Source organism: Pteropus vampyrus, unplaced genomic scaffold (genome assembly GCF_000151845.1).
Source record: "Pteropus vampyrus isolate Shadow unplaced genomic scaffold, Pvam_2.0 Scaffold30, whole genome shotgun sequence".
NCBI classification, from domain to species: domain Eukaryota; kingdom Metazoa; phylum Chordata; class Mammalia; order Chiroptera; family Pteropodidae; genus Pteropus; species Pteropus vampyrus.
Window position 1 is genome coordinate 12,032,165 of NW_011888811.1, and position 11,504 is coordinate 12,043,668.

At 34.6% G+C, this 11,504-nt stretch overlaps 1 protein-coding gene across 2 annotated transcripts in view; it reads left to right on the forward strand.

Annotated features, from left to right (window-relative positions):
- The window catches only part of FAM114A2 (family with sequence similarity 114 member A2), a 32,898-nt gene extending 23,103 nt beyond the window's left edge, over positions 1 to 9,795 (forward strand). For both annotated transcript variants that reach the window (XM_011356765.2, XM_023528645.1), the window contains exons 10-14: positions 989 to 1,111; positions 1,613 to 1,752; positions 3,399 to 3,471; positions 6,536 to 6,589; positions 8,436 to 9,795. In XM_011356765.2, coding sequence (XP_011355067.1) covers positions 989 to 1,111; positions 1,613 to 1,752; positions 3,399 to 3,471; positions 6,536 to 6,589; positions 8,436 to 8,537 — 492 coding nt within the window. In that variant the 3' untranslated portion in view covers positions 8,538 to 9,795. The remainder of the gene's footprint in view (positions 1 to 988; positions 1,112 to 1,612; positions 1,753 to 3,398; positions 3,472 to 6,535; positions 6,590 to 8,435) is intronic.
- Positions 9,796 to 11,504: the final 1,709 nt, after the last annotated feature.

Here is an 11,504-nt window from a genome sequence, read left to right on the forward strand (position 1 = left end):
CAGTACATACAGGAGACTGAGGAGGAATGTCATAAGGGGAGAACCAGAAGAGAGTAGTGTTATAAAACTTAAAACTAGAAACAACCCACAGGTCCGTCATCAGAATAGACAAATAGTGGTATATGAATAAAATGAAGTACTACACAGCAATACATAAGAACAAACTGCTGATATATGCAACTACATAGGTAAATCTAACAGGCAATATGATGTGCATAAGAAGCCACACAAATTAGAACATACTTATGATTCCATTTATATGCGTTTTAAGAGCAAATAATTTATAGTGAGACAGAAGAGCGGTTACCTTTGAGCAGGGGAAGGAGGACTCAGTTTGAGCAAGGGGTATGGGGGACCTTCTAGGGTGATGGGAATGTTCTGTTTCTTGATCTGGGTCACAGTTGCATAGGCATATACACATGTAAACATCTCTTGACTCATGCTCTGAAGATTTTTGTTCTTTACTATATATAAGTTACACCTCAGTTTAAAGAAAGCCAAAGGATTAGATAATTCAAGAAGGAGTGAGTGGGCAGCAGTGTTAAGTGTTGTAGAGAGATCTAGTAAGTTAATTACTGAAAAGCTAGATGTTATTTTCTTTTCCCCCCTCTTTAATTCCCTGCCCCCCACTTCCACCCCTGACCTATGGATGTTGCCGTCTCCCCTTAAGAACTGGATCTCTGAAGGTGGGACATCTCTTTCCACGAGCTCGTGTCGTGACCCCAGGGCCTGGCACAGCTGGGGCCTGGCACAGCTGGGGCCTGGCACACGTAGGGTATGGTCCATGGCTCCACCTGGAGCATGAACCTAGGACCTTCTGCGTGTAAAGCAAACATGCTAACCGCAACACTGTGGAGCCACCCCCTAGATGTTATTTTCAAATGAGAACGAAAACATCGACTTACATGATGCTAACATGTTCCTGTTAGGTGCACAGTAATTTTGGTGAATTGAATTGTTGATGGACAATAATCTTTTTCTTATTTAGGCAAGAAATACAGCCTATGAATGGATTAGGACATCTCTGGCCAAGCCCTTAGAAGAGAAGGGAGAAGGAGAAAAACAGTTGGAAGGAGAAAAAACTGAGCAACTCAATAAAAATTCAGTAGAGGTAACCAAAACAAATAAGCCTTCTCTCCCCCGCCGCCCCATCTTTAAAGATTTGAGATATGGGGGTATTGCAGTCAGGAAGCTAAGCTGCTTTGTATTTTGTTTCACTGCCATCCATAATTTCTGCCTTGTGTTCTAAGATTGCAACACCTTAGTTCCAAACTGTAGAATGAAAGAAGTGAAGAAGAGACAAAGGGTACATGTGTGGTGTCATAAGGAAGTTTCTTGAAGCTGCCACAACACACTTTAAATCTTTTGGCCAAAACTTAGTCACATGGTCACACCTGACTTTAGGTCAGCCTTTGTTTTCACAGCTATGACTCTTACTGTAAAGTTATGTTACCACTATGTAAGAAAAGGTTTATTAAAGGGCAGCTATTAGTTGCTATTGCTTTCAAGCTATTGAGGCCTTCAGTATGAGAGAAGCAAGGTGCTTTTACTTTCTCAGAGATAAAAAACCGGTGCTGTGTTTTGTTATGCTTTGTTTTGTTTTTCCATTCAGGATATCCATGCATTTGCAATCCGGAGCCTAGCAGAACTGACGGCCTGTTCAATTGAACTGTTTCACAAAACAGCAGCTCTGGTTCTGCATGGCCGGAAGCAGGAAGTGACAGCCATAGAAAGGAGCAGAACTCTTTCCCAGTAAGTAATGAGTATCCCTCTAAATGATGAAAATTGCCGAAAGAGTTTTCTTGGCTTATTTCCAAAGTTTTAGAAACTTTCATCTCAACAATATGCTGTTCACACTGCACCATTCATGTATTAGAAGTTTGTTTACTTGGGGTTTTAGTTAATAAGTAGCCAAGGGTGCTGTTTCTTTTCATTGAGTCTGTATTATAAATCTTCTTTTTTTTTATATTAACTACCTCATACTCTGAAAACTATTCTTCTCAGATTATTGGTCTTAATAGGAATAGAATTTTGCATAAGTAAAAACAGAAAATAGTTCTAAGAACCTTAATTCTTAATAGTTATAAGTTATTGAGTGTTAATTATAATAAGCCAGGCATCATGCTAAGGGTTACATGTATCATTTCTAAGTTTTACAACAATACTGAAGGTAAATGATTAGTCCAGCTTTGAAAATGAGGAAATGCAAGCTCAAGAGAAGTAAATCAGCATGGGTTATGCAGACTGAGATTTAAATCCAGATCTGGCTAAGTCCCAAACTCCGTTTTTCTTCCACCACAATATCACAGATTTTAAACAGAAGTTTCAAAAATAATAGAATATAGGTAGTTTTAGGAGGAAAAATAAAAGACCCACTAATTTCTAAATAAATCTCTTAATTAAATAATGAGAATTTTTATTGGGAAAAAAATGTGTGTGAGAGTGTCCATTGTGTTCGGATTGGGAGGTGCCCTTGATATTCTTCAGACTTCTTCCCCTACAGTTTCGCTGCCCCTCTGTAACATTGTAGAAGTGGGGCCTGGTTTTATTTTGAACATCTTTGGGATGAAGGACTCAGAATCCCAAAGCAGCCTGTTCTGTGGAAAAGCAGCCATTTCTAGTCCTTGGAATGCTCTTTCAGTCATGGCTCACTCCCTCACTGAATTCAGGTTTCCATTCAAACACTGCCTTCTTTCACCACCCAATCTAAAGTAGTATCTTCTACTATTTTCTAATTCTTTACTTGCTTTATTTTCTTAGGTCATTTCACCACCTAGTGTATATGTATGTATATATAAGTTTATAAATCTATATTTATTAAGCATACATATACACCTGCATGTACAGTGTGTTTGCATGCGTACGTCAACACATACACACATATAGCCATCTACATATACTTATATGTAGTCTCTCCCTTAATTAGCAAATAAGTTAAAATCTATGAAAACTGGGACTTTGCTTGTTTACTGATAGATCCTCAGTGCTTAGAACTTGGCACAAAGGAGACTTTCAGTAAATAATTGTTTAATGAATGAATGCATATTTAACTATATTTCTAAATGGAATGTAGTACCTTTGAAACACTATCTTGTCTCTTTACTTGAAAGTATATTACTTTCTTCAGGATTTTGTAGGAAATTGTTTTTCCAAGGAGTGAACTTCCTCTTCCTGTAGCATATGAACGCCTACCCAAATGGGTCCCCAAATGCATTAAGTAGCTGACTTAGGCATATTTACTCCCTTTTAAAGCTTTCTTCTTTTATGTGTAGTTCTAGGAGTGATTTGTTTTCTATTTCTTTTTCTTTTTTTTCCTGACAGTTGTTAAAAATAGCTTATTAAAAAAATGAGAAAGAAAAACAAAAAATGGAACCCTTGTGCTTTTCTCCCTTTTGTAGGATGACAGTTGTGTTGTGTAAAGAGTTATCCTCTCTGTCTAAAGAATTTACCACCTGCCTAACAACTGCTGGGGTAAGAATTCATGCCTCTTATTGGGCTATTGTCTGTTTTGTTTTGTTTTTAAAACAGCTTTATTAAGATACAGTTTACATACCATAAAATATGCCCATTTAAAGTATACAATTCATTGGTTTTTCAGTATATGTACAGAGTTGTGCAGCCATCACTAGAATCTAATTTTAGACCATTTTTATCCTTCAGAAGACTTCATACCATTAGCAGTCGCTCCCTATCCTCTTCTCCTCTGCCCTCTTCTAGCCCTAAGCAACACTAGTCTACTTTTCAGTCTCTAGATTTGCCTGTTCTGGATATTTAATATAAATGGGAATTGTACATTAGTAGTATTTTGTGTCTGGTTTCTTTCACTTAGCATAATGTTTTTGAGATTCATCTACATAGTATCAGTACTTCCTTTATATTACCAAATAATACTCTTATAGATATATACCATATTTTTTAAATCTGTTCATCAGTTAATAGATACTTGGATTATTTCACTTTTTGGCTCTAATGAGTAATGTTACTATGAACAGATTCATGTATGCTTTCCTTTCTCTTGGGTGGATAGCTAGTAGTAGAATTGCTGGGTCATATGGGTGATATGGACTGTTGAGAAACTTCTAGACTGTTTTCCAAAGTGGCTGCATCGTTTTTATATTCTTGCCAGCAATGAGGATTCTAATTTCTCCACATCCTTGCCAGCACTTGTTTTTGTTTTTTTTTTTTTAATTTTTGCCATCCTAGTAGTTATGAAATAGTATCTCATGTTAGTTTTTATTTGCCTTTTCCTTATGTCTAATGATGTTGAGCATCTTTTCATGTACTTGTCGACCATTAGTATGTCTTTTTTAGAGAAATATCTTTTTGAGTCTCTTGTTTATTTTTAAACTGGGTTAGTTGTCTTTTTATTTTATAAATTGGATTATTTATTATTTTTCTTCATTATTTAGTATTATTTTAATTATTTGTCTTTTTTTAATTTACCACTGAGTCGTAGAAGTTCTTAGTATAGTTTGCATACAAGTTATTTATTAGATACATGATATGCATATATTTTCTACCAGTCCAATTTCATTTTCTTGATAGTGTCTCTACACAAAAGTTTTTAATATTGATGAAGTCCAGCTTGTGAATATTCTTTTTTTATCACTTGTACTTTTGGTATTGGATCTAAAGAATTATTGCCCAACCCAAGATCGTGAAGATTTACTCCTATGTGTTTTTTCTCAGAATTTTATATTGTAGCACTTATATTTGTCTATAATCTGTTTTGAACTAATTTGTGTGTAATTTGTATTGGCATATTTTATGGTATGTAGTGTGTGTGTGTGGGGGGGGCGATTTCATTCTTTTGCATGTGGATATTTAATTTTCCCAGTATCATTTATTGAAAGCTTTTTCCTATTGGATTGTCTTGTCTTTTTATTTTTCCAAAAATCAATTGACCCTGGACAAACAGGTTTATTTTTGCACTTTCATTTCTATTTCACTGATCTCTATGTGTATCCTTATGCCAGTACCATATTGTCTTGATTAATGTAGCTTTGTACTTAGTTTTAAAATCAAGAAGGTAAGTTTTCCAACTTTTTTTTTTTCAAGGTTTTTGTTTATTTGGGACCCTATGCATTTCCATTTGAATTTTAAGGTCACCTTGTTTATATGTGATTTTCGTAACTCATTTTGTTCTCTCTTATGAAGTCTCCAGTATATTTTGTGCTGTACTCTGAGACCTGTGTTAGAAATGTAGACCTTGATAAAAAACCCCAGTATTTGACTTTAGTTTTAAGGAGTAGCACCTTACTTAGATTCTGGCAATTCTTGTGTTTTACAGTTGTCAGTGAGTGGGAGAGTTGTAGTTAAAGCTAAAGTTTTTTTTTTGTTTGTTTGTTTTTTTAAGGAATTGTAAAAATTTACTGAAGATATGTGAACCTATGGAAGATGATTCAGAAATCAGTAATCATTAGTTAGGATAAAATAAAATCAAGGGCATTTTATTTATTTATTTAATCAAAGACATTTTAAATGAGCAAATGAAAATTGTAGTAAACCACACTCCTAGATACATACGGGAAAACAGATGGGTGGTTGCCAGAAGTAGGGGTGGGGGATGGGCAAAATGGGTAAAGAGTGTCAAAAAGTACAGACTTCCAGTTGTAAAATCATGGGGATGTAATGTATAGCATGGTGACTATCGTTAATAATACTGTATTGCATATTTGAAAGTTGCTATGAAAATAGATCTTAGAAGTTCTCATCACAAGAAAAAAATTTTTAGCTATGTATGGTGATGGATATTAACTAGACTCGTTGTGATTATTTTGCAGTATATGTAGATATCAAATCATTATTTTGCACACCTGAAACTACTATAATGTTATATGTCAGTTATTCTTCAATTAAAGTAAACATTACTTTGTAGTAAGTAGGTGTCACTGTGGTAGCATAATTATTCTGGACCTTTAAATTTATTTTAGTTAAGAGCATGGCCCAAATTAATTTTTCTTACTTTTGAATTTAGATTATACCTGAAAGGGATAATCCTGTGATAGAGCTTCTCTTTTCATCTTATATTTTCTTTAAGAAAACTTCTGAGTTTTCTGAAGTTAATCTTCTGAAGCCAAACCTTTCCATGTGTTTTATAAAGATACTTTAATCCAGTAAGTCAACTATAAGGTGCTGACACATGCGAGTATTAAATTTGCATTACTTAGTTCTGTGTTTTCCAAACAGCTTATCTTAACCGTTGAGTATATTGAGCACATGTTTCATGTCTGCCTATTTTGTTTTAATATTTTTCTAAAGTTTTTTGGTCCAGTGTACCATTAGTATCCATTCCCTCTTCCAAAATGAAGATATTTAAAGTCAATAAAAAACTACAAAGGAAGACTCTCAATTTGTGTAGCACAGAAATTTAAAGCACTTCCAGAGATGACATTTTGCTCTCTCTCAGTCCAGACTTTCTGTGCTTACATTTGTATTTGGGGGCCTGTGTGTGTGTTTCAAAGTGGGATTGTACCATGTTTATTGTTTTATTTTAATCTGCTGTGCACATTTAACACTGTATTCTTTATTCTAGGTCAAAGAAAAGGCAGACATCCTTAATCCATTAATTACTGCAGTATTTCTAGAGGTTAGTAATTGTTTTTAAGTCTCTAACTTCTAGGCATTTTGTATTAATTCTTCTTAAGTCTTTATGTTTTGGCTTTTTTTTTGTTTTTTCACCAGATTAGTAGTTGATACATATATGAACAAAATGATATGTATTTGATGCATATTTACTATTCATTAATTAGAAAACGTAAAAGATGAAACAGCTGGGTAAAGTGCAAAGGAAGAAGCAATATGTTGTCATTACTTAGTACTACCATAGGCAGTTTATGGACCGTTCTCAGCAATGAAACACATTCTGGAGACCAGTGGATAAACATGAAGAGCTGAAAGTTACAAACAGAAAAACACTGCTTCTTAAAGGAGTAAGGTGTGTGCAGAGGATATTTGTTACAAAACAAAACATGTTGTCATTTCCTTGCCAAGAAATTTGCTGTGTTTTGTCAAAGACTTTCCTTTCCTGTATTTACATAATCCTCATCAGTCCATTAGATTTAAGGAGGTATAGGTGGTTTAAGTCCATGAAAAAGAGGGGTACAAGAGGATCTCGTGATGTATTATATTGCCTCCATGTGTGATGCCTTCTAGATTCTGTTTTAAGTACTCTTATCTCGTAAATTAATTGTGCAAATAATTTAGATGTTTGATTGATGATCTGTTTAAAACATTTATGTAAGTCTGGTGGGGGTGGTGGTGAGAAAATACGTTTGATAATTGGTTAGGTTTTTAACATCAGTTGAAAAATTTTTTTGCTACTGGACTGTTACTTCAGTTTTTAATTCTTTTAAAATCACCACCAACAAAATGCCTTTAATTTCTTAACTGCGCAGCTTTCCTTGAATAGTCAGGGAAATTATTCTGATCACTTAAACAAATTTTTTTTTTAAAAGTAAGTTTGTGATTTAGTAGATGGCAGAGTGGTGAAAGAAGTTTGCAAGCCAGGAGCCCAGTCCTGTGCTTGATCTTCCCTGATTTGCTGTATGACCCTAGACCAGGCATGTACCTTCTTGGCAATCTCATACAAAGTAAGAGGTTAGCTAGATGGTCTCTGAGGGCTCTTTTGGCTGGAAAATTCAGTATCAAATGTCACACTGAAGTTTAAATAGGAGTAGTTGCCATTGGTAAATCCAAAATAGGTAAATTTACTTGATATGGGTTCCCTGTTGCTAGTTCAAGTTGATTGTACTTGCTTATAGATTTGTAACACTTTTCCTTGAAATTATACGTTTTTATCTTAATGTTATGAACTCTCTTGTTCTTCTTCTGGAAGGTCAGATATGAATAAAGTCCAGCAACTCTGAATATAATAATTCCATAACAATTCTTATAAATGTTTGTTGTACTAGATAGAAATATATCTATACTGTATCATCTTTGAAAGCAGTATTTCTTGTTTATATTTGTGAGCACCTGTCTCATGTTCACTGATTGTGTTGAGTCCGTGGAAGAAGAGCTATCACAACAGACAGGAAATCCTGTTGCTGTAGATTCGCAGCCTTCTGAAATCCTCTTTGAGTAATCGACTAAAATGTTGTGACAGAATCTACCCATTCAGTCAAGGAATAAATAAGCTTTGAATGCCAAATTTGAGCAGGATGCCAAAGAGTAGTTATTATTTCTGAAAGGCAAGTTGGACAAAAATACTGACATTCTTTTTTGGTGCTGTCATATCATCTTAAGAGCTAGATCATTTTTTCTCTTATAACTTTACTAAAATAGTTAAGTTTGTCCTTATTTGCCAGGCTGCAGGTTCAATTAGGTTGTAAAAATCAATCTGTTTTGTTGTTGTTGTTGTTGTTGTTGTCGTCTTGTAGTATATTTTTTAAGTGACTGATATTTTGTGTTTCTTGTTTTTTCAATCCTGACAGGCATCAAATAGTGCTTCCTATATTCAAGATGCCTTTCAGCTACTCTTACCTGTACTGGAGATCTCACTTATTGAGAATAAGACTGAATTACCAGAGGCATGAATTGCAGGTCCAGAGGCCTTTGTCAGAACATTGAAGAAAGGGAAGATTTCAACCTGAGACTTGTGATGGCCAAGAAATGCCACTGTATTCTGGGTACCCTTGCGCAAGTGAGGGAGAAGGGTTATTTTAGTATATAAAAATTCAGGTAGGATAGCTGGTTTACAGGAAATTTGTTGCCTTCACTGCTTGGCTGCAGTATTCAGGTTCTCACACTGCTCTTTCCAGTTCTTATAATTAATAAATTATTTGAAGAGTAACTTTTATAAGAAAGTTCAAAAATAATAGCTCTAGAAAAGTCTAGTGCGACACCCAGGCAAAAATATTGGTCTTTCTTTGACAATCCAAAAAGCTAACAGTTTTGTCATGGATATGATTTCGTAGCCCATAGATATAACTGGTTGTTAAGCAGGAGAAAAAGAACTTAATTTACTATTCTAGAATTCACATGCTTTATATGTTAATGCTATATACATTCTCCTTTCTATAATAAAATCTGTGGTTTCAAGACATCTGAGTATATATAAACTGTAGTATTACTCTTTATTACATGAATTCTTGGAATTGGTTAGAAAGTTTCATCTGCTCTTTAATTCTCAGCAGATACCTGGCATTTAGGAAAAACTCTCAGAATATACTTTAGCCACATGAATTAAATATAGCAAAGTGCCTTTTGGCTTCAAATTGCTCTTCCACTCCAAGATCACAAGCTTCAAATTATAGTTGACCCCCACTCAACTGGGTTCAAGACGATACGTGCAATTAAGAGAAAGAGTTGCATGTTTGCATATATTCTGAGTCTCTCAGGATGTTTTTCATGCATACTCCATGTGCAGGATAAATTCTCTAATAGCCAGCTCCAAAGGAGTGTTGAAGTGCTTTTGGTAATGAGATTTTTGTTGTTTGACTATTGTCGAAATGGACTGTTAGAGTCCCATAGAAATGATGCTCGTTTATGACAGGATTTAACCTGTAAGGCACAGTATATTTTTTCCTCATTCCTTTTTCTTTGTTGTTTTAATGTATCCTTTAGCATATTCATAAATATAACTTTTATCCTTCAGGTCTTCAGCCTTTTTTTTTTTTTCTTTCTCCAAAAGTTTATGACACTAAAAGCATATCATCTTCCTAAAAGCTATTTTGGTAGTCACCCTTTTAAAAAAGTTCTCTAACTTTGTGGTTTTTAATGATTCAGGTGACTTTTGTGAGTTCTGCCACTCATCTTCTAAAACCTTTAAATAAAGTATAATAATCATGCCAATTTATCCTCTTATTTTTTCAAACATGAGCCCCAGTGTCTCAGACCAAAGAAATAGCAAAGCAAAACTATAATTTAGATCGATATCAAGACTATTTCTATGTAATCGCTTTATTTTGGGGTTAGGGGTCAGTTTGTAAGCAAAAAAGAAAATAAATAGATTTGGCTAAAAATGTATACCTATAGCACTAAAATGTTACTTTGTTTATATTCTGTTCTAATCAGAAAAATTTTGGAATATTTCTTTTTATAGACAAATTTCTCCCTTCCAAGTGAGTAATTCTGAAATTTCAGAAAAACGGTTAACAAAGCTGTTGTCCCAAGTTCTGATTTCTTGCATCAAGCTCGGTTGCTGTGTCTGAACCTGGATCCCTTGAGGAAGGTTTAGGAACTGTTCATACTACCTACTGCCTGTTCAGGCTCTTGTATAGTGGCAGTTTGCAGTTTTTCTCTTTGCTCTAGAGACATATCTTAAGATTTTTCTTTCAAGAAGAGGGATATAGATGTTGGGAACAGAACAATGACTCTTTTTATGTGCCTATCTAGATTGCATCCCTGAATTTGACCAGTTTTAAGATTAGACCTTTAAAAGCTGAATGTGACTCACTGCCTCTTTCTCCCTCATTCCTCTCATCAGCTTCCTCTCACCCACCCAAATGATTTTTAATGGATTTAGGAGACCACCAATGAAATGATGGAAGGACCAATTACTTTCGAGTAGCAATTGCCTACCTTTCACTTAGAATATAATGGAAAAAAAAAAAGTTCCTTGATTCAGTAAAGATAGAAATAAGAGCATAAACATTCATTTATAGATGAATACATAAATTCAGGGGACACTTTGGAACTTACTGGATCATGGTGATGGTTTTTGGATGGTACATGCTTCATTATTCCATTTGGGACGGGTATATGATGTAGTTTCTAGATGTTACCCACTCTTTTGGTGCTATTTCCTTTAAATTTTCTTGTGTCTAAGATTTACCACTATGTCCTAATACGTGCTACCCCACTTTCCAATTCAACTGAACCTTGATAAAATGTTCAGTTAATACTGGAATAAAAGCTTTTCTTCCTACTCTCGGGATCTTTAAAGGCTATGATTAGAAGAGACTTCAATGAACTAATTTTTGTTTTCCTTTTATAGGAAAAGAATGTTGTTAAGGGCAAGGTGTATTTTCCTTACTCGTTTTTGATAGTTTTATTTTTTTAGGTATAGATACCCAGATTGACAGGCCTCTGAAATGTGAAATTAGTGCTGATTTCCCAAATGTGAATTTTTCAGTCCTACAGTCAAGAAACGAGACATTGTGGGTTTCTTCACCTGAATGAGGACCCTCTCTTTTGTACTTGTTTTTATCTAAAGAGCCATTTGAGAGAGAGATGTTTTGTAAGTAGTTGTTATTGATGTCATCATTTGAGAAAGACATTTTCCCATATATTTAGATACATTCTGAATTTTAAAGGTGAGAATATTCTTCATGTTGATAAAACCCAGAATAAAATTGTACCCACAGTGGGCGCTCAATAAGCATGATAATTACAAATATGTTAAAAGATTCAAATCTCCTGTTATGTCTTAACATAGGGTGGTGCTCATTTTCATAAAAGACTTGAAGCATGTGGGAAATGAGGAAGTTCTAAAAATAGCAAACTCTTAATATGTCATCCAGAGCTCTGGCTGATATATGATGAGAATTTTGAAAACTTGC